Source organism: Dendrobates tinctorius, unplaced genomic scaffold (genome assembly GCF_039654945.1).
Source record: "Dendrobates tinctorius isolate UK_male_01 unplaced genomic scaffold, ASM3965494v1 ptg000155l, whole genome shotgun sequence".
Lineage (NCBI taxonomy): Eukaryota > Metazoa > Chordata > Amphibia > Anura > Dendrobatidae > Dendrobates > Dendrobates tinctorius.
This window is the reverse complement of record NW_027361822.1, coordinates 15,784,714-15,808,828: the sequence shown is the minus strand read 5'-3', so window position 1 is coordinate 15,808,828 and position 24,115 is coordinate 15,784,714. Positions and strand designations below refer to the sequence as shown.

The window sequence follows — 24,115 nt, the reverse complement described above, 5'->3', positions numbered from 1 at the left end:
CCGGCACAGCCCCCCGGCAGGCCGGTACAGACCCCGGGCAGTCCACACAGCCCCCCGGCAAGCCGGCAGAGACCCCCGGAAGGCCCGAAATGACGGCGCATCATGATGCGCACACACCGCGCATCATGATGACGTCAGGCTGTCAATCAACTTTGAACTTCCGATTCCGATGCCGACTTCCGATATTGAAAAAATATCGGAAGTCGGTATCGGAATTCCGATACAGCAAGTATCGGCCGATACCCGATACTTGCGGTATCGGAATGCTCAACACTAGTCTTGATGCTATAATATTTCCTTTTTTTTTTTTTCAAAATTAAAAAGCTTTCTCCTCAGTATGACTTCTCTGATGTCTAAGAAGATCAGATTTCCTAATAAAACAATTACCACATTCTGAACAGGAATATGGCTTCACCCCTGTGTGTATTCTCTGATGGTCAACAAGAGTGGATTTAATGCGAAAACATTTCCCACATTCTGAACATAAAAATGGCTTCTCTCCAGTGTGAGTTCTATGATGTACAGCAAGAGCGTATTTAAAACTAAAACATTTTCCACATTCAGAACACGAATATGGTTTCTCCCCAGTATGGCTTCTTTCATGACTAACAAGATATGATTTATTGTTAAAACATTTTCCACATTCTGAACAAGAGTATGGCTTCTCGCCAGTGTGGATTTTCTTATGTCTTTCAAGATAGGATTTATGGTTAAAACATTTTCCACAATCTGAACATGAAAATGGTTTCAACCCATTGTGAATGCTCAGATGTCTAACAAAATGTGATTTGTGGTCAAAACTTTTACCACATTCTGAACATGAAAATTTATTCTCCCGTGTGTGAATTCTCTGATGTTTAACAAAAAAGGATTGAGCGCTAAAACGTTTCCCGCATTCTGAACACGAAAATGGTTTCTCCTCTGTGTGAATTTTCTGATGTGTAAATAGACTGTATTTCTCCTTAAAACATTTTCCACATTCTGAACACGAAAATGGTTTTACCTCTATATGACTCCTTCGATGTCTAACAAGATCTGATTTCTGGTAAAAACATTTCCCACATTGTGAACATGAAAATGGTTTCTCCCCTGTGTGACTTTTCTGATGTCTGACAAGTTCTGATTTACGGTTATAACATTTACTACATTCTGAACAGGAAAATGGCTTCAGCCCTCCATAAAGTCTCTGACATGTTACAAGATTTAATTTACTGCTATAACGTTTCCCACATTTTGAATATGAAACTGACTTCTCCCCTGTGTGACTCTTCTCAGTCTTAACAAGATTTGATTTGACGCTGTAATATTTGCCACAATCTAAAAAAGAATATGGCTTTTTCTCTGTATGAGCTTTTTGATGATCATTACCCATTCTGGGACTCTTGCATTGCTTAAAGCTCTGTGAAGAATCATAAGGTACGACGTGTTTTACAGGACCAGATGATAAATCTTTGCTGTGAAGTGTGCATGGTATATTTTTGATAATTGCTTTCTCTTCATTTGTATCTTGTGTGATACCACAATTATTGCCTTTAAAATCTGAAGACATCCCATATTCCCATGATCTTCTGGTGCAGTCATCTGCCAAAAAATAACTGGTTTTATTATTTTTGAATAACATAATCTAGAAAGGGTCGATAGAAATTGCAAAGTACGTAGTAAAATTCAGTTAGTAATGGACTCTTTTGGAAGTGATCACAATCTAACAGGAGACCTCAAACTGATCTTCAGTTTCTCACTTCTATGTCAGTGAAATTAGCACCAGGGTTTCTCATGCAAAATTTTAGTTCTAGCTCTTCCCCACCCAAACACACACACAACGTCACCCTAACAACGCTGACTAAGACTAGTCTGTAACTGCCAACAAGAACTGGAGTCCTTCATATCAAATAGTTTATTCATAGAAATATCAGATTGTGTGGTTTGCAAATGCTACGACAATGAGCAAAAACACAGAGACTTCAATTCATCAAAGGAATTATGCCAGAATTGTGGCATAAATTATTTTAAAAAGTTACGAAAATTGTTGGACTTTTGGCATCTTCATGCCTCTTACAACAAGCTACGCTAAAGTGGGTGGAATGGGGGCTTGACGCCACAGCTCATCTAATTCATGACTAGCTTATGGGGTTCCTCATTCCAGAAATCTTACTCCAGCTCCCCACATGGAGGCATGTGCCTCATAATCACATCAACGTGTCGCTCAAATTAATAATACCCCCTGCGGAGACAAACTGTGGTACCCAGCACGCATATCCTGACCCTTTTTTGTCTCCTCCCCCACTCTGGATCTTCAGATGTCCATACTTAGCTGCACTCCGTGTTATGAGAGGTAACAGCAAAGCAGCATGAGGGCTCTAACTCGTCGTGTTATTTCACTTTTAGGAAAGAATTCCACTGCTTTTTTTTTTGAGGGTTTTCAAACCTGAGCTAGAAGTTGAACCAAGCAGGAATAAGGTTTATGAGTCCTCATTTATATCCCATTCCTTTTTTAATTCACTTTGACTCCAAAAAGTGCATCAAAAACTACTGCAAAGCCGGACCTGGGTTGGTGCTGTTTGCTGTGCTCTATGCTGAGTTATTACATCTTTTCTGCCTACTTCCCTTCCTCCTCTTTCCATTTTCTTTTTCTTGTCTGAACCAATTTTTTTTTTCCACTACTAGGACAATCGCTTATTTAAACGAAATGTTCGACCCCGATAAAATAATGAATCCATTCCTCACCTCTCGTGCCGGTGCCGTTCCCGTGGTGTTGTCACTCGCAGTCCCAGTGATGCGGTGCAAAGACACGTGATGCCCGGCGCCCAATCAGCGCTGGCGTCATTGTCTCCATCTTCGGGCAAACTGAACATGAAGAGGCAGTCCAGGATGCAGCTGATCCTTGTCTTCCTCTTCATGTTCAGTTTGTCCAGAGGCGGAGACAGTGACGCCAGCACTGATTGGGCACTGGGCATCACGTGTCACAACATTGCGAGTGATGACAATGCTGGGAACGGTGCCGGCACGGGAGGGGAGTATAGGCTTTATTATTTTATCGGGGCCAAACATTTAGTTTAAGAAGGGGTTGTCCTAGTAGTGGATAACACCTTTATAGCTTCCCATTGTTGTTTTTATGGTTGAAAACTTCATAACTGGAAATGTTATTTCTGCCTACTTCTTCTATGTAGGACATTTACCTATCTATTTTGTGTTGGTCCTGCACTGCCAAACTGTTTATAGTGTAATACTTTCTCATTGCTGCTTTCTTATTTGTTAAAATGGACCTTTAATAAAATCAGATTGAACATAAAAACTAGTACAAAATGCAAAAATGCAATGCAAATCGAATGATGCCCTAATAAGCTCTGGGCTCTCTCCAGACCCTGGAGCACAATAAGTATAAGAGTTAAAAAAAAAAAAAAAAAAAATTGTATACTAACCTCCCTAAACCCCCGTCTCACTGCCAGAGCTCCCTGCCCAGTCCTCTGCTTGCTTCCTCTGGCTCCAGTCTCTCCTGGTCTTCCTCCACTCGGTCCCAGTGCTTCCATTGCGGTGTAAGCTTCAGGTGACGCACGTTGAGATGTCATGGTCTGTGGTCTGCATCACTCAAGGCCTACTTAGCAGACAAAGTGCCAGCGCAGACTGGAGGAGAGCAGGAGACACTGGAGACTTGCTCCAACAACACCGCTCCACACCCGGAGCTAGAGGAGGGCATGGCAGATGATGAAGGAATAGCCCTCGTTCACTTACAAATATCCTGTAGCCTTATTCCAAGTTTGGTTTTAAATTTATAATAATGATATCACATGTTCATCAATAATATATTTCTATTTTACCTGAAGAGGAGAACTATATAGCTAAAATCCTGACAGAACCCATAGTGTAAAATATTCAACATGCAATTTTAGCAGACGGACAAGAATCTGTGACTTCTCTGTATTTAGTGGTTACTACTCACCTGGGCAGTGATCTGTAGGAATCTCCTCTTTGCACCGCTCATCACCTCTCACATATGTCTCTTTAGTTTTAATATGGATCAGATCTTCTCCCTGAAACAAATATTGTAAAAGTCACAGACAGATGGAGAAGTCACATCTATGATCAGCTCTAATCCTGCCATCTCCTCCGTCCTCATTACACAAGTATAAAACATATAATACTGGTGGATAAATCAAGACTGAGCACAAGACCTTCACAGCCGTCTGCACATCATAGAGGAGATCTCATGACACCTTCTCTCCATCTACCTGATGATCCTGAGGAACACTGGGATTTTCTTGTTTACAGTCCTGTGGAAGAAGATGACGGGGACATCTCTCTGGTGTTGTCCTCTTATTGGATACAACTGGAGGAAACATACAGGGACTGAAATAATTCATTACATGCAGATAATTATAGGCTATGTGTATTTAGTCCTGTCTATTACCTGGTGATGTGAGGGGCTGAGGAACCTCCATCATGGCGTCATTGTACAGATCTTTGTGTCCTTCTAAATACTCCCACTCCTCAATGGAGAAATAGACAGTGACATCCAGACACCTTATAGGAACCTGACACATACAATGATACAGTCATCCCCCTGATCCCTCCATAGCATTACTGTATAATATCCCAGCATTCCCAGCAGTGTCACCTCTCCAGTCAGCAGCTCAATCATCTTGTAGATGAGTTCTAGGATCTTCTGGTCATTAATGTCCTCATGTATCAGGGGGTGAGGTGGAGGCCCCTTCATTGGGCTCAGGAGTCTTCCCCACCCCTCAGACACAGGGTCCTGACAGTGCTCACTAGAGGTCTTCTTCAGTACTGTGTAGTCCTGGTTATGGAAAGACACATTAATAAATCTCACTACAGACATTTCCAGAGTTCTCACCTCTCCAGTCCTGTCCATTCCCATAGATAATGATGTAATGTGACGTCATCAGAATCTCTCACCTCTCCAGTAAGCCGGAAGAGGATCTCTAGGGTGAGGTGTAACATCCTCTCCATTATCTTGTCCCTGTCCCTATCCATCCTTGATTGGTTAATAAGGAAAATTCTCTTATACAGAAGATCTCCACTGAGAGGATCTGATATTGCAGGGACCTGAATGGGAAGAAGATGGTGATGTAACATCATAAGGATTCCAAAGTAATAATACTTTGAGGTGGAATAAGATTCTGCAGGTGAACAACTGGCTACGTCGATGGTGCCGTCAGCAACTATTTGGATTTCTGGATCACGGAGTGAATTACCTATACGATGGACTACTTGCTAGAGATGGGGTGCACCTTACGAAGACTGGAAAACATGTATTTGGAAGTCGCCTTGCTACACTTGTAAGGAGAGCTTTAAACTAGAACATGGGAAGGGAAGCAAAAGACCAGAAAAAGCCATACACCTGACAAATGCTATTGAGAACTCTGCTATTAGAAGTGGAAAGGAAAAACAAAGACAAAAGAATCTAATTAATAAAAATATTGGAGAAAGAGAAACCAATCACAAACTAAAATGTTTCTATACTAATGCACAAAGCATGGGCAACAAACAAGGAGAATTGGAACTACTAACACAGGAAAAGAAATATGATGTCATTGGAATCACTGAAACTTGGTGGGACAATACACATGATTGGAATACAAGACTAGAAGGATACAACTTATTTGCAAGAAACAGACTTGATAAACAAGGAGGAGGTGTCGCATTGTATGTTAGAAACGCGTATATCTGCACAGAGATTGAAGCTTCAGAGACTGGGAGTTCTGTGGAAACTGTTTGGGTAAGAATACAAGGACAGAACACCATTGTAGGCATTTACTACAGTACAGGGCGCCTGTGCAAGCTGAAGATATGGATGAACTCTTTATGCATCAAATGGCCAAGTTCTCCGAAAAATATAACAGTTGTCATGGGAGATTTCAACTATCCAGACATTTGTTGGGAATCTCTCTCAGGCAAAACTAACAGGTCAAGGAAATTCTTATCCTCTCTTGCTGACAACTTTATCTTCCAAAAGGTAGGGGAGAAAACAAGGGGAACTGCTACTTTGGATCTAATCCTTATAAACAGGGAGGAAATGATTGAGGAGGTAAAAGTGGCTTGGACCCTAGGAGGTAGCGACCATGTGTAACGGGGTCTACCCAAGCTGGGATACCTCTTTCAGTACCACCCCGTGTTTTCGGAGGTCCGCTCTGCGTTGGCTGGAGTCTGAATGAATGACGCTGGCTGGAATTCCTTGGTTACATGGGCGCATATAAAAGATCACTGCTTCTCCACATATTTCCAGTCTGACAACACTTCACTCACAGGACACAGAATATATCACACAGATACAGAGGGCAGGCCAATGGAAAAGCGACAGGCCAGACATGCATTACAAAAGCCGCAGGTGGCCGGAGTCTGCCGATGTTTACTGTGGGAATTACAAAGGTGGGGGGAGGGCGGACAAAAGGAGAATATCGTGTCCCCTCTGCCCAGGGGCGCAGCCTGTGGGCTGATGCATTAGGGACATGCATCTCACATAGAACCTATTATACATACATATAACTGCACAACATATTCTGGGTGCTGAGTGGTTCTGTAACACGTAACATGGCTCCCCTTTTCAGCGATGCGATCGGCATACACAGTCTGATCCTCAACGGATCAGTTTGGGGATGACCGAAGTTTATGGGGTTGGTACAAATTCCGTTTGTCGACTTAGTCCATCGTCGTTACCATTTTGTTTGCCAGGTCTGTGGTGGATGGTGAAGTCCAGAGGTTGTAGGGCTAAACTCCACCGCAGCAATCTGGCATTGTCTCCCTTGTACCCACTGTAGCAGTGACCACCGTAATTTAAAGGCCCATTCAGCGTGGGTATCGGTTACGCATTTTATAAGTCCGCGGAACTTTTGGCGGTAGGCCTCTGGTGTCAGCGCATACCGGGCCAAGATCACTTCTTTGATCTGCTCATAGTCCATACAGTCCTCATCATGTACCGTGCGATAGGCGTCCGCTGCCCAGCCTGTCAGCTTGCTGGCCAGAATCTGAACCCGTTCCTCCGGCTTCACTTGATGAAGGGCACACTGCCACTCAAAGTCTTGCAGAAAGCCATCAATGTCTTCCTCTGCCTCCCCCAACTGTCGGAATGCATTATACTGGATCTTTTTGTGGCTTACTGTTGAAGGTACCTGGTCGAAGGCCAGAGCTCCCCCTGCTCGCTGACTCTCCTCTCTCCGCTCTGCCGTCTCGGCCAGCTCCACTTTGGTCCACTCTGCCATCTCCATCTTGGCTAGCTCTATCCTGGTCCGCTCGGCCATCTTTTCCTTCAGATCAGTACGCACATCAGCCATCACCTCTCGTATGATCTCTACTGCAGGGTTTAGGCCATAGAACGCCAGTCTGTTCTTTACCTCCCTCTGGAATTCGGTCTCCTCCACATTCACGTTGGGGGGCGTTGCACTGTCGTGTTCCATGATGGTTGCTATCAAATCCGCTTTTGTTTTGTTGCTGGCGATCAACCCTCGGGCTTCCACCAGATCTTTTAATGTAGTCCTCTTTAACTTCTGGTAGTTATTTTCCATTCATTCCTTTCCTTCTGTAGAATATTTTCCATTCATTCCTTTCCTTCTGTAGAAGGGGCATCAAATCCCGCTGTCTGCCACCAGTGTAACGGGGTCTACCCAAGCAGGGGTACCTCTTTCAGTACCACCCCGTGTTTTCGGAGGTCCGCTCTGCGTTGGCTGGAGACTGAATGAATGACGCTGGCTGGAATTCCTTGGTTACATGGGCACATATAAAAGATCACTGCTTCTCCACGTATTTCCAGTCTGACAACACTTTACTCACAGGACACAGAATATATCATACAGATACAGAGGGCAGGCCAATAGAAAAGAGACAGGCCAGACATGCATTACAAAAGCCGCAGGTGGCCGGAGCCTGCCGATGTTTACTGTGGGAATTACAAAGGTGGGAGGAGGGCGGACAAAAGGAGAATATCGTGTGCCCTCTGCCCAGGGGCGCAGCCTGTGGGCTGATGCATTAGGGTCATGCATCTCACATAGAACCTATTATACATACATATAACTGCACAACATATTCTGCGTGCTGAGTGGTTCTGTAACATGTAACACCATGCTATTTTAGAATTTTGGATAACTAGAGGAGGAAGACCTGTGAAGACTCAAATGTCAAGGTTAGATTTCAGAAAGGCAGATTTTAAGGAATTCAGAAAGAGAATAGGAGGGATCCAATGGCTGGATATCCTTAAAGACAAAAATGATCAGGAAGGATGGGAAATCTTGCAAAATGAAAGTCTCAAAGCACAATTGTTAACAATTCCGAAAAGAGGGAAGAATAGGAAGCATTTAAGGAAACCAGGATGGATGAACACAGAACTTAAGCACACTCTAAAAAGGAAGAAAAAAATGTTTATAAAATGGAAAGAGGGAGGCATATCTAAAGAAGAATATAATGCTGTCTGCAGAACCTGCAGGGCACAAATCAGATTAGCTAAAGCTGACAATGAATTGAGGCTTGCAAGAGATGTCAAAAGCAATAATAAAGGATTTTGGGGATATGTCAAAAGTAAAAGAAAAGTCAAAGATGCTATAGGATTTTTACAGGATGAAAATGATGAAATAGTAAGACAGGATGTTGAGAAGGCCGAACTTTTAAATTCCTATTTTGCATCTGTTTTCTCTCAGAAAGGAAATGTAACATCAACTGTTCTTCACTGTCCTATTAAGGGAATAGAAGAATCCAGGATATCTATAAACAGAAAGATAGTGAGGAAACACTTAGCTAACCTAAGTGAATTCAAGTCTCCAGGTCCAGATGAATTACACCCCAGAGTACTGAAGGAGATAGCAGAAGAAATTTTTGAACCCCTCTCCATAATCTTTGAAAATTCTTGGAGAACAGGAAAAGTCCCAGAATACTGGAGAAGAGCAAATGTTGTTCTTATCTTCAAAAAGGGGAAGAAGGTGGACCCAGGCAACTATAGGCCGGTGAGTCTGACTTCTATACCAGGAAAGATCTTTGAACAAATTATTAAACAACATGTATGTCAGTACCTGGATAAGAATGAAGTGATTAAACAGAGTCAGCATGGGTTTGTAACTAATAAGACATGTCAGACTAACTTAATTTCCTTCTATGACGGAATCACTGATTGGGTGGATCAAGGAAATGCTGTAGATATAGTATATCTTGACTTCAGCAAAGCATTTGACAAAGTATCTCATACAATCCTTATTGAAAAAATAACTAAGTATGGAATGGACAAGGCAACTGTTAGGTGGATTCATAACTGGCTTAGTGATCGGACCCAAAGAGTGGTCGTAAATGGCTGCACATCCAGTTGGAAGAATGTCTCAAGTGGGGTACCACAGGGCTCTGTCCTGGGCCCTGTATTGTTCAACATCTTTATCAACGATTTAGATGAAGGAATTGAGGGTAAACTGATTAAATTTGCTGATGACACAAAGCTAGGAGGGATAGCTAATACTAGAGAAGAGAGAGAGAGGATTCAAAAAGATATAAATAAACTGGAGAAGTGGGCAGCAACTAACAGAATGGTTTTTAACAGGGAAAAATGCAAAGTACTACATCTGGGCAATAAAAATGAAAAAAGCATATACAGAATGGGAGGAATAGGGCTAAGCAACAGCACATGTGAAAAAGACTTGGGTATACTAATAGATCACAGACTGAATATGAGTCAACAGTGTGATGCAGCAGCAAAAAAGGCAAATGCAATTCTAGGATGTATTAACAGAAGCATACAGTCTAGATCACGTGAAGTCATTATTTCCCTCTACTCCTCTTTGGTCAGACCTCATCTGGAATATTGTGTCCAATTTTGGGCACCACATTTTAAAAAAGACATCAACAAACTGGAGCAAGTTCAGAAAAGAGCGACCAGAATGGTGACCGGTCTGCAAACCCTGTCTTATGAGGAAAGGTTGCAGGATTTGGGAATGTTTAGTTTGCAGAAGAGAAGACTGAGAGGAGACTTAATAAATGTCTACAAATATCTAAAGGGCTGTCACATTGTAGAAGGATCATCTTTATTCTCATTTGCACAAGGAAAGACTAGATGCAATGGGATGAAACTGAATGGGAGGAGACACAGATTAGATATTAGAAAAAACTTTTTGACAGTTAGAGTGATCAATGAGTGGAACAGGCTGCCATGAGAAGTGGTGAGTTCTCCTTCAATGGAAGTCTTCAAACAGAGGCTGGACAGACATCTGACTGGGATGATTTAGCGAATCCTGCTTTGAGCAGGGGGTTGGACCAGATGGCCCAGGAGGTCCCTTCCAACTCTACGATTCTATGATTCTATACAATTACTGGAGATGATAAGGCTTGCAAGAGACGTCAAAAGCAATAATAAAGGATTTTGGGGATATGTCAAAAGTAAAAGAAAAGTCAAAGATGCTATAGGATTTTTATAGGATGAAAATGATGAAAGGTAAGACAGGATGTTGAGAAGGCCGAACTTTTAAATTCCTATTTTGCATCTGTTTTTTCTCAGAAACGAAATGTAACTATTCTTCACTGTCCTATTAAGGGAATAGAAGAATCCAGGATAACCATAAACAGAAATATAGTAAGGAAACACTTAGCTAACCTAAATGAATTCAAGTCTCCAGGTCCAGATGAATTACACCCCAGAGTACTGAAGGAGATAGCAGGAGAAATTTTTGAACCCCTCTCCATAATCTTTGAAAATTCATGGAGAACAGGAGAAGTCCCAGAAGACTGGAGAAGAGCAAATGTTGTCCCTATCTTCAAAAAGGGGAAGAAGGTGGACCCAGGCAACTATAGGCCGGTGAGTCTGACTTCTATACCAGGAAAGATCTTTGAACAAATTATTAAACAACATGTATGTCAGTACCTGGATAAGAATGAAGTGATTAAACAGAGTCAGCATGGGTTTGTAACTAATAAGTCATGTCAGACTAACTTAATTTCCTTCTATGACGGAATCACTGATTGGGTGGATCAAGGAAATGCTGTAGATATAGTATATCTTGACTTCAGCAAAGCATTTGACAAAGTATCTCATACAATCCTTATTGAAAAAATAACTAAGTATGGAATGGACAAGGCAACTGTTAGGTGGATTCATAATTGGCTTAGTGATCGGACCCAAAGAGTGGTCGTAAATGGCTGCACATCCAGTTGGAAGAATGTCTCAAGTGGCGTACCACAGGGCTCTGTCCTGGGCCCTGTATTGTTCAACATCTTTATCAACGTTTTAGATGAAGGAATTGAGGGTAAACTGATTAAATTTGCTGATGACACAAAGCTAGGAGGGATAGCTAATACTAGAGAAGAGAGAGAGAGGATTCAAAAAGATATAAATAAACTGGAGCAGTGGGCAGCAACTAACAGAATGGTTTTTAACAGGGAAAAATGCAAAGTACTACATCTGGGCAGTAAAAATGAAAAAAGCATATACAGAATGGGAGGAATAGGGCTAAGCAACAGCACATGTGAAAAAGACTTGGGTATGGTAATAGATCACAGACTGAATATGAGTCAACAATGTGATGCAGCAGCAAAAAAGGCAAATGCAATTCTAGGATGTATTAACAGAAGCATTCAGTCTAGATCACGTGAAGTCATTATTGCCCTCTACTCCTCTTTGGTCAGACCTCATCTGGAATACTGTGTCCAGTTTTGGGCGCCACATTTTAAAAAAGACATCAACAAACTGGAGCAACTAGACTAGAAGCAATGGGACAAAACTGAATGGAAGGAGACACAGATTAGATATCAGAAAAAACTTTTTGCCAGCTAGAGTGATCAATGAGTGGAACAGGCTGCCATGAGAGGTGGTGAGTTCACCTTCAATAGAAGTCTTCAAACAGAGGCTGGACAGATATCTGTCTGGGATGATTTAGCGAATCCTGCTTTGAGCAGGGGGTTGGACCAGATGGCCCAGGAGGTCCCTTCCAACTCTACGATTCTATGTTTCTATGATTCTAAGGTAATCATATCATAAGATATAAACTGTACAGTAGATGTTATATTTTCTCTCTTTGGTGGACTGGATCATTAGGCAGATCTTTGTTGTTTGAGATCAGAGCACAAGGCATCTTCACATGAATGCTACACCCAATCACTGGCCACAAAGGTGATGGCAGCATGTATAGGATATTACCGCTGTAAACCACCATAGGGTAAATACTGGGATCCCACTGCAACCAATGCAGAAGCCTACTATAAGAGAGAGTGCCATCTTATTATCCTATTAGAATAATATGGTATCCAACCCAATTTGCCGTTTTCGGGCTGGAGGTGTCAGGACACTTGCTTCATTCGGGTTGGTACAAATACAAAAATCTGAGTGAGATCTGGTGTTTTCCTCAAGCAGCGAGCAGTGCCATAGGTGAGGTGACTGTGGTTCATCAGCTATGACTACCGGTGACCTTACCTTTCTCATGGGAGCTCAGCGTTATACACTGCAGGAGTGCGATTACAGTGTGAGCCAGCAGGCATGGATAGTGGTCACATCACTAATGTGACCACTATCCAAATAATTCAGATCTTTATGGGACAGATATGGATTATGTTCATGACGGACACATGAGCTATATGGTTTTCTCTTATTTTTATTCTTTTACAGGGGACATGGGTGTGGAGACACAGCAGTGTATCTTAATTATCCAGATGACTATTTTTAGCAAGCCAGAAAGAATAGACTGTTATCTATATGTTGACTTTAATTTAAGCATTTCTTTCTGTTTGGTCAAGAAAGCTATTTTTTTTCTTGTGTAAGCCTGTAATATTGATGTGTAAGTTGACATTTGATGTAACATAGTGTGCTCTTATCTTTGATGACTAGTGATGTTTGTGGATATGCTAATTATGCATTGTCTAGGCCAGATAGCTTGTTGACTATGAAAACAGAGGAGGAAAAACTATGCAAATAGATTAAATAATCAAGTAATGCTACTTGATCTCATCTCCTTTCTTACCCTTTACGTCAATACTGGAAGAAGGACACTTGCTAAGTATAAAAATAGGTTACATGCCTTTTTAGAAACAGACAGAAAAGTCTCGAGTGACAGACAGAAATTCAGCCAAGACATCCAAACATCTAAAGGACCAGAGACAGGACAGCAGCCAATATATCATCGCTCCATCACGGGGGGGGGTCACAAATTTATTATTCTACAGGATGCCAACTTATGGGACCTTGGTCCCGGTTGGAAGAATACAGATCTGCTCCATGGACCATTGCTGAACTATTGATACATTTGTAAAACCCAGGTTGGGACCATTCGGTCACCTGGACCCTATGGATACGGTTGGGCGAAACCAGGTTGGGACCATCTGGTCACCTGGCATCTATGGATATGTTTGGAGAAACCAGGTTGGGACCATCGGGTCAACTGGCCTTGTACTTGAATGGACTGTCATCTTCCTAAGCTTGTCATTACCTCTTCTGTGTGTGCGTGTCACATGTGAGGTAGTCGGTACTGAGAGATCTGAAGTAACAGCGGCTATTATCCCGGCAAGTCAGCGAAAGGGTGAGACTCTGTAATGTGCACCATCTTGGGTATTTTGCTGAGACAGTTCTATGTGTTATTTGCCTGTTTTGTGGTTCAATAAAGTATTGCCACACTCTTTTACCCTCACCCTGTGTTGTCTGAGTAGCATTATGCACACATTAAAGGAAGAGAGGGTGTTCAGCGGGACAATTCCTGGTCTATGCGATTTTGGCTAGCGTACCAGGGAGCCCACTGACCCCCCGTGTTTCCACATTGGGCATCAGTGGATTAGGTGTAAAGGTGAGAATAATTGTGCTTTTTTATTTCAATTGAAGACGAGTCTATGTCATTATTTCACTTATAGGATTTTATTCTGGCTGTGGTTTTTCTTTTACAATCTAACTATGGGGTTAGTAATGGGGGTGTTTTATAGACACCTCTCCATTACTAGCCTCTGGACTTGATGTCAGCGGCAATAAAACAGTGGATATCAATCCCACAACTATTACCCAACTTGCCATTGCACTAGGAAAAGTAGGAAGAGCTAGGCAAAGTGCCAGAACTGGCGCACCTAATAGATACAAATTTTCTGGGGCGGCTCCAGGCTGCTAATTTTATACTAGGGAGGCAACATCAATGGCTCCTTACCAGTCTGAGAATACCAGCCCCCCAGCTTTCTGCTTTAGCAAGGCTGGTTGTCAAAATGTGGGGGACTCCATGCCGTTTTTTTCAATTATTTATTTAAATAATTAAAAAATGGTGTGGGACCACTCTATTCTTGATAACCAGCCATGATAAAGCTGACAGCTCTGTTTATCAAAAATAGAAGAGACTCCATGTCATTTTTTTAAAATGCATTTATTAATAGCACAGGATCCAGCTAATGAATACACTCATCAGTCTCGCCTGCTATCATCAACAGCAGTACTCTCTCATCAGATGACGCCTGTGACCGGCAGTAACCTTTTCATCACCATTCACAGTTGCTGGCTCATGCTGTCATCTGACAGCGTGGGAACCGCAGCTCTCTGACAGGCGGCAATGATCATACCGCCGATTGTTTGCTGTGCTATCACGCAGATGACAACGTGGCAAACAACGGATGTTCGGGCCCCCCGATTCAACTGAATAGAGTCCAGGTTTGGGTACTGTTCTGGTACTCGAACTGAAATTTTTTGCAGTTCTTCGGCCAAACCCTCCGGATCTGAACACCCATGGGTTCGCCCATTACAAATTATGAAGTGATAACATATTGGACATGATTAAAAACAAAAAATAGAAATACTAATAGGAGCTATGTTGATGATATAAATTGTCAATACTTATTAAACTAATAAAAAAAATTCAAGATAGGCCAAACTAAAAAAGCTATATGGCAACAATGAAGGCAGTGGGGGACAGAGGGAAGGTTGGAGCTGTTCACACTGGTAGTATAGACTGTTACAGTACATTGCTGTAATTAGAAACCACTGGGTGCCGCACTTGCCAGTGATTGCAGCCGATAGAGGAAAAAAACAAGAGAATCATTTCCGGCACAACGAGCAGAATAAAAATTATTATTAATAATAATAATAATAATAATTTTTATTTATATAGGGCCAACATATTCCGCAGCACTTTTCACTTAAGTGGGGACATGTACAGACAGTAAATTCAATACAAGTTAAGACAATTTAAACAGTGACATTAGGAGTGAGGTCCCTGTTCTCAAGCTTACAATCTACAAGGAAATGGGGGGGGACACACAGTAGGTGAATAGTGCTTGTTATTTCAGGTCTGGCAATTATAATAAATAGGGATTTTCATATAAAGCTGCATGATACGGTCATCAGCCCGTGTGTTTAAGTGCAATAGTTAAGTTCAAGTGCAGTTATCATGTGCATGGAGGGTGTGGAGACAGATGAATAGTAGGGTGTAGATTCAGAACAATATTTGGAAGGAGGGAACAGGGCAAAGTTAGCTTACGGAGTAGTTGATGTGGTAGGCTTGTTTGAAGAGATGGGTTTTCAAAGCGCGCTTGAATAGGTCGGGGCTAGGTATCAGTCTGATCGTCTAGGGAAGTGCATTCCAGAGAGCTGGTGCAGCATGAGAGAAGTCTTGGAGACAGAGGTGCGAGGTTTGGATTACGGGGGATGTTAGTCTTAAGGCCCTTTTACATTTAGCGATGCACCAGCGATCCGACCAGCGATCCGACCCGGTCAGGATCGCTGGTGCATCGCTAAATGATCGCTAGTGAGCTTTCATACAGAAAGACCTCACAGCGATGCAGCAGCGACGCAGCGCACGATACTTACCATTCACACACAGCGATCCAGACGTCCTCCCGCCCGCCTCCACGCGTCGCTCGTCGTCACAGCAGGAAGTCTCAGCAGGAAGCGCCCGACGAGAAATGGAGCCGAACATTCTCGCGCGATCAGCGATGGACAGCGGGGGAGCCGGTCGCTGGTAAGTATCACACATAGCGATATCGCTAGCAATATCGCTATAACGTCACAAAACCAGTGACGTTTTAGCGATATTGCTAGCGATATCGCTTAGTGTAAAACCCCCTTTAGGTCATTTGTAGAACGGAGGGCACGTGTAAGGCGATAGACAGAGATGAGAGGAGATATAAGGTGGTGCTGAACTCTGGAGAGCTTTGTGGGTGAGAGAGATTAGTTTATACTGGACCCTGTAGCGAATAGGTAGTCAGTGTAATGACTGGCACAAGATGGAGGCATTGGTGAAGCGGCTGGACAGAAATATGACCCTGACTGCCGCATTCAAGATGGATTGGAGAGGAGAAAGTTTGGTAAGAGGGAGACCGATCAGAAGAGAGTTGCAGTAGTCCAGACGAGAATGAATAAGAGCGACAGTAAGAGTCTTAGCAGTTTTAAAGGTGAGAAAAGGTCGGATTCTGGAGATGTTTTTAAGGTGCAGGTGACAAGAGCAAGTGAGTGATCGGATATAGGGAGTAAAGGAAGGTTCGGTGTCAAATATGACCCCAAGACAGCGAGCATGCTGCTTGGGAGTTATGGTTGAACCCTCCAGGGTTATTTCGATGTTAGGTAGAGTGAGGTTAGTAGAGGGGAGAAACACAAGAAGAGAGATTTAGTTTCAGATAGAGGGAGGACATGATGTTAGAGACAGCAGACAGACAATCCTTGGTATTTTGAATTAGGGTAGGGGTGATGTCAGGGGAAGAAGTGTATAATTGGGTGTCATCAGCATAGAGATGATACTGGAACCCAAATCTGTTGATTGTTTGTCCAATAGGGGCAGTGTATAGAGAAAAGAGGAGGGGGCCTAGGACTGAGCCCTGCGGGACCCCGATAGTAAGGGGACGAGGAGAGGAAGAGGAAGCGGCAAAAGATACAGTGAAGGAGCGGTCAGAGAGGTAGGAGGAGAACCAGGAGAGGGTCGTGTTCTTGAGGCCTATAGAGCGGAGCATAGTGAGGAGGAGCTGGTGATCCACTGTGTCAAATGCGGCAGAGAGATCCAGGAAAATCAGCAGGGAGCAATGACCTTTCGATTTAGCTGTTATTAGATCTTTAGAGACTTTAGTGAGGGCAGTTTCAGTGGAGTGTAAATAGCGGAAACCAGATTGTATGGGGTCGAGAAGAGAGTTATCTGAGAGATAGCGGATTAGACGGGAGTGGACCAAGCGTTCCAGGAGTTTAGAGATGAAGGGAAGGTTAGAGACAGGTCTGTAATTAGCATTGCAGTTCTGGTCCAGGGATGGCTTTTTAAGTAAAGGGGTTATGATGGCATGTTTAAATGAGGAGGGAAATATACCTGAAGAAAGAGAGAGGTTAAATATTTTAGTCAGGTGAATGGTGACCACTGGTGAGAGACTGCAGGAGATGTGAAGGAATGGGGTCACTGTTGCAGGTTGTAGGCTGAGCAGAAGCGAGGAGCTTGGAAACTTCTTCTGAAACAGGCTCAAAGATGTCTAGTGAGCTTGAGGAGCGGCAGGGAAGGGGATCCAGGCACTGAGGAGATTGGGCTGAGATATCCTGATGGATGTGGTAGATTTTTTCTAGGAAATAAATGGCCAGATGCTCACCGCTGAGGTTGGTGATGGGGGCCTGTACTTTAGATTTCAGGAGGGAGTCTAAGGTTTCAAAAAGTCGTTTTGGGTTGTTGGATAGTGAGGTGATGAGGATTGTGAAGTAGGATTGTTTGGCCAGATGAAGGGCAGAGTTATAGGTTTTGAGCATGAACTTATAGTGGATGAAGTCTTCTGCTAAGAGAGATTTTCTCCACTGCCGCCCTGCACACCTTGAGCAGTGCTGAAGAAAGCGTGTTTGCGTTGTGTGCCAGGGCTGCCGTTGTCTGTGTCAGGTCTTTCTGCTTGTAGAAGGTGCTGCTTCATCTAGGGCATTCTTCAGTGTATTATTGAAGTGTGACAATGCTACGTCTGGACAGGAGAGGGAGGAGATGGGGGCTAGAGATGTGTGGAGATTGTAGATAAGCTGCTGGGTATTGTCATGATCCAGGGTGGATCTGACAGATTAAATGCACAAGTAACCTTTTTTTTTTCCTGTGAGCTGTTTTGCTCAGGGTTGGTTTTGTCCCCGGTGGCCAGTATGGTCATTGCACTTGTGCTTAGAGATAGTTTTACCCCGGTGGCCAGTATGGTCATTGCACTGGTGTTTTTAGAGATAGTTTGCCCCCAGTGGTGGTTAGAGTAATTGCACGGGAATCACTAACAGGTGTGTTTCCTCTATAAAGGTGTGTCAGTAGTGCTCAATCACGTTGGTGATATTATTTTTGTTGGGCTTTCCAACCATCCTGGGTGAAGGAAGGAGCTGGATGGGGAGCTGGAGAGTCCAGGGTGGCTCATTCAGAGTCCTGGAGTGGCAGCCATGGTGTTAGCGAGGCGTTCGTGTAAAGCATGGTGGAGTGGCAGCTATGGTGTCAGTGAAGAATTCCTGGAAAGATTAGTGGAGTGGCAGCTATGGTGTAGAGCTGCACTCAGTTTGCTGGACTCTGTTACTGAGAGCTGCACTCAGTTTGCTGGACTCGGTTGCTGGACAGCTGCACTCAGTTTGCTGGACTCGGTTGCTCCAAGGCGGCACTCAGTGCTGGACGCTGTTCCTGTAAAGCTGCACCCAGGTGTTGGACACGGTGGAGGAAGATGCACTCAGGTGTTGGTCTCTGTTGCCAGGAGCAAGTGCATCAGAGCAAAGCTAAGTGTTTCCCTGTTTGTCACTTTTCCTCATGTTGGTGTTAGTGCAGCGGTGGGGCCAGTGCCTGCGCCACCCAGCTCTCTAGCAAGGGATAGGTGTAGGGTGTGCCAGGGCTACAGGTTCCTGAGCGGCACCCGGTGCGGAACCGGCATAGGGAAAGTTAGGAGCGTTAGGGACACGGACTCAGGGGAGTGCAGGAGGTCTCCACATTCCCCGTTCCCTATTGCAGGCCCCTCCGTTGTAAATGTTTCCCTATTCCCTTTGTCTTGTTGTATTAGTTACCGGCCTACGGGCCGCGTCACACTGGACAATTACACGTGCCGTGTCTTGTTGTATTAGTTACCGGCCTGCTGGCCGTGTCACACAGGACGGGGCACGTGACAGGTATTAATGGTACGTGCATTCCGATAAGTGTGGTAAGCGGGGGTGTCCCAGGTGAGGAGACAATTCTTGACAGAGAAGGAAAGAAGGTTGTGGTCCGAGAGCGGGAGAGGGGAGTTAGTAAAGTCGTGCAGCGAGCCGGGATGGGAGAAAACCAGGTCCTGAGTATTCCCATCCTCATGTGTAGGAGAATTAGTAAACTGTGAGAGGCCGGATGAAGAAGTTAGAGAAAGAAGATGAGAGGCAGATTGGGAGAGGGGATCATTGATGGGGAAGCTAAAGGCTCCCATGATGAGGGTGGGGATGTCACGGGATAGAAAGTAAGTAAGCCAGGTGGCGAAGTGGTCTAGAGACAGGCGGGAGGAGCCTGGAGGGCGATAAACAACCGCCACTCGTAAGGAGAAGGGCTTAAAGAGTCTGACAGCGTGGACTTCAAAGGAAGGAAATGTAAGTGAGGGAATCGGGGGGATGACCTGGAAAGCACATTGTGATGAATGTAGCAAACCAACACCTCCACCCTGTCTGTTCTCAGGTCTGGCGGTATGTGAAAATTTCAGCTCACCAAACGAGAGAGCGGCAGCAGCGGTGGTGCCTGAATGCTGAATCCAGGTTTCTGTAATAGCCAGAAGGTTAAGGGAATTAGAGAGGAAAAAATCATGAATGTAAGTTAGTTCGTTACACACAGACCGTGCATTCCAGAGAGCACATTGGAAAGCGATAGGAGAAGGCATGCACTGAATGTTAATAAGATTAGCAGGGTTTCTATATGCAGCTGGAGGAGAGTAATGTATGCTGGTGGAGGGAGGCCCAGGGTTGGGGCAGATGTCGCCTGCAACTAGTAAAAGGAGAAAAAACAGAAAGAGCAGGTGGTGGGATGATATGTATGAACATTTTGAGTGCTGCATGAAGGTATTGTATGGTTTGGCGTGGGTAAGAAATGTCAGTAGAGCCTCAGAGTTATACATGGGAGAGGGGACAAGGGAAGGGTGGATATGGAGAGAGTGCACAGAATGTGTTAAAGGGCGGACGAGTTGTGGGAAAGCAGAAGTTAAAACAAATAAGCAGCAGATTGAAATGATCAATGCATAATGTAGTATGGCTGACCAAGAAGCATGTTTGTATGAAAAACTTATGCACCTTACCTGTCTCCTGCCATGCCCAACTGCCAAGCACTTTATCCTGTTGCACTTAATAAATGTTGCACGCGTGACCCGCATGTGTGCTATCCCAGCCAGAGCTAAATATATATGAAATGAAATGTCTGCTAGCATCAGGCACCAAATGGCCACAATCAGTAAGTAACCAATTAGTACAAGGCCAGAGCAGGCATTACTATGCAGGGTAAACAACCAATGCTGAACAAGGCTATAAAACAGTGAAAGAAAGAAAAAAAAATACAGTAGCTTTGAACACTTTAAAGCAGAAACCATAAAAAAAAAGAAAGAACCACCACAGGAGTGATGGATTAAATACCATGAAAAAATCTGGCTACATATGATTCAGTTCACACTGTATAAAGTTAAAAGTCCACAAAATAATTTTTTTCTCACTACCCCTGATTGCTGTAGGTATATAGCATACTGTATACCTGACATTAGTATTATCACTACCCTCGATTACTGTAGGTATATAACGTATAGCCTGACGTTAGTATTATCACTATCCCTGATTACTGTAGGTGTATAGCCTGACGTTAGTATTATCACTACCCCTGATTACTGTAGGTATATAGAGTATAGCCTGAGAAATGATAAAAAAAGCTAAACAATTATATTGCCTTGTTTTTATGTTAAGGGAGCAAAAAAGAACGTGAAAGCCATATTAGATGATACAATAATGAGCGCAATTCCTGATGACCAATCTAATAATAATAATTCTTATAAACCATATCATGTTTCATCTCTAATGTGAGGATCCTATGTGCCCCCTTAATGCCAGTGGTTTCTGCCAATTTCCCCCCTAATAGGACAAGCATCAAATGAAGAAAACATTTGATCAACCACCATGTTCAGCTCTTCTTTTGTTTTTATCAAGACTGAACATTTAGTTTAAGAAGGGGTTGTCCTAGAAGTGGACAACCCCTTTAATTGATTAATTGTTGTAAGACCTATTCATGGTGTCTCTGAACGCACATTTAGCACCAACTCTGTTGTAACCTCTTTCCAATAGTCAGTTACTAATGATGGAACCGTCAGCCTGAAATTTTTCATTATTAGAACAGATACGCCTAGCTCTAGTAAACTCCTTTGAGTAATGGCCTGGATCATATTACCACTGAGAAGCACATCTAAGAGGGCCAACAATGTTAAACTTCAATAAACAGATGGCAAATAAAACTGCATACCAAGCTGATAGAAAGCTATCACTTCGGACATATTTATTATTATTATTATTATTATTATTTTTTATTTACAGGGGGCAAGGGCTTCAATGGAAAAGGTGTAAGTTGAGAATTATGCTAGTCTGTGGTTTTTTTTTGTTTTTTTACAGGGGACAAGGACTTCAATGGAATTAGCTGCAAAACAAAATCCACAAGAGGTGGTGAGTTCTCCTTCAATGGAAGTCTTCAAACAGAGGCTGGACAGATATCTGTCTTGAATGTTTTAATGAATCCTGCATTGAGCAGGGGGTTGGATATGATGACCATGGAGGTCCTTGCCCACGCTTACATTTTATGATTCTAAAACATGGCATCCAAAAGGTCAACATCATAAATTTGAATGCTTGTTTGAATACTATGGAGTGCTAAAATATAACAGTTATGTATAAACCGTGTCAATCAGCAGGTGGCAGTAGCAACCAGTAAAGTGCAGACTTAAGCCCCCGTTACACATAGTGATATCGCTAGCAATATCGCTGTAACGTCACCGATTTTGTGACGTTGCAGCGATATTGCCAGCGATATCGCTATGTCTGATACTTACCTCCGACCGGCTCCCCCGCTGGTTATCGCTGATCGCGCGAGAACGTCCTGGATCATTTCTCGTCGGGCGCTTCCTTCTGGGCTTCCTGTGGCGCCGACGAGAGAGGCGTGGACGCGGGCGGGAGGATGTCAGGATTGCCGTGTCTGACAGGTAAGTAGCGACCCCCGACCCCTGCTATGTTGCTGGTGAGATCTGCCTGTGTGACAGCTTACTAGTGACCACTTAGCGATGCACCAGCGATCCATATCGTTGTCGGGATCGCTGGTGCATTGCTAAGTGTAACGGTACCCTAAGATCATTGTGGTAAATGATTTAAAGGGAACCTGTTATCTGATTCATGTTGTTAAACTGTGGACAATAGGAATCAGAGCCTGGCAGGTATATTTCTTTAAATATACTTTAGTACTTCCAAGTGCCATACTAGGTGATTAACAGTTTCTCTTGCTAGAGGAGAGACCTGCCAGTCAACTCTAGCAAAGCTGGGAATAGCCGGCCAAGACAGTACCGGAATAGTCTCATCTCTGGCTGCGGAGGTGGATCTCAAACTATATTTTCTCTGAGAGTTTCGGAAAAAACCATACCTAATCAGCTGATGGACAGTAAATTTCCCACCAAGCTGGTACAAAATAAAGTACAATCGTCAGACCGCTGCTCCCCAAAACAATTTAACATTTGTGCTTCAGTTTCTTCCTCCCCTTTTTCCTAGGACACGAGTTGTAGTTTTTAATCAGATCTTTCATTTTATTATAAAATTTGAAAAATTAAAAAAAAAAAAAAAATCAAAACGCAAAGAAAAGGGGAAAACAACTGCAGTTCCTCCATCGGTGTTGTGTTTTTACGTCATTCATTGAGCAATATAAAAAAAACGATTATACTCAACTCCTATACACATGGCAGAACTGGAAGTGCTGCTCTGGGGGAATGGAGGGGTTACTGCCCCCTGTGCAGCCCAGTAATGGGGAATCTCCAGCACCTACCTCCACCTGCAGGGGGCGCTATCTCCGGGAATGGAGGGGTTACTGCCCCCTGTGCAGCCCAGTAATGGGGAATCTCCAGCACCTACCTCCACTTGCAGGGGGCGCTATCTCCGGGAATGGAGGGGTTACTGCCCCCTGTGCAGCCCAGTAATGGGGAATCTCCAGCACCTACCTCCACCTGCAGGGGGCGCCATCTCCGGGAATGGAGGGGTTACTGCCCCCTGTGCAGCCCAGTAATGGAGAATCTCCAGCACCTACCTCCACCTGCAGGGGGCGCTATCTCCGGGAATGGAGGGGTTACTGCCCCCTGTGCAGCCCAGTAATGGGGAATCTCCAGCACCTACCTCCACCTGCAGGGGGCGCTATCTCCGGGAATGAAGGGGTTACTGCCCCCTGTGCAGCCCAGTAATGGGGAATCTCCAGCACCTACCTCCACCTGCAGGGGGCGCTATCTCCGGGAATGGAGGGGTTACTGCCCCCTGCGCCCAGTAATGGGGAATCTCCAGCACCTACCTCCACCTGCAGGGGGCGCTATCTCCGGGAATGGAGGGGTTACTGCCCCCTGTGCAGCCCAGTAATGGGGAATCTCCAGCACCTACCTCCACCTGCAGGGGGCGCTATCTCCGGGAATGGAGGGGTTACTGCCCCCTGTGCAGCCCAGTAATGTGGAATCTCCAGCACCTACCTCCTCCTGCAGGGGGCGCTATCTCCGGGAATGGAGGGGTTACTGCCCCCTGTGCAGCCCAGTAATTGGGAATCTCCAGCACCTACCTCCACCTGCAGGGGGTGCTATCTCCGGGAATGGAGGGGTTACTGCCCCCTGTGCAGCCCAGTAATGGGGAATCTCCAGCACCTACCTCCACCTGCAGAGCCGCACTCCACATATATGGCTGCTCTGTGCGCACAGGACCTGGGATGAGGTCATGGTCATGTGATCAGTCCCATGGAGGGAGGAGTCAAGTGGTTCCGACACTATATAAGGCTGTGTGCACACGCTGCGGATTTTGCTGCGGTTCCGCAGCGGTTTTGGCCGCTGCGGACCAGCAGCAGTTTTTGCTGCGGTGTACAGTACCATGATTCCCTATGGGAATCAAAAACCGCAGTGCAGACGGTGCGGAATTTTCCGCGCGGATTATCTGCGGTTTTCAATCCGCAGAAAGAATTGACATGTCAATTCTTTCTGCGGATTCCGCTGCGGTTTACCATCTCCTCCATTG

The 24,115-nt window shown here is 44.2% G+C and overlaps 1 protein-coding gene across 2 annotated transcripts; it reads right to left on the bottom strand.

Moving 5' to 3' along the window:
- On the bottom strand, positions 1-23,745 carry LOC141051208 (uncharacterized). 2 transcript variants are annotated; one of them, XM_073548087.1, is made up of 7 exons: positions 23,670-23,745; positions 4,912-5,061; positions 4,613-4,792; positions 4,406-4,529; positions 4,227-4,324; positions 3,938-4,028; positions 2-1,581 (listed from the first exon to the last, which is right to left on the bottom strand). In XM_073548087.1, exons 2-7 carry the CDS (start codon positions 4,987-4,989, stop codon positions 317-319), a joined length of 1,836 nt encoding a protein of 611 aa, XP_073404188.1. In that variant the 5' UTR covers positions 4,990-5,061; positions 23,670-23,745; the 3' UTR covers positions 2-316. The 2 variants fall into 2 exon arrangements, with proteins under 2 accessions (XP_073404186.1, XP_073404188.1); XM_073548085.1 differs by lacking the exon at positions 23,670-23,745 and having other exon boundaries at positions 1-1,581; positions 4,912-6,550.
- Between the last annotated feature and the right edge of the window lie 370 nt (positions 23,746-24,115).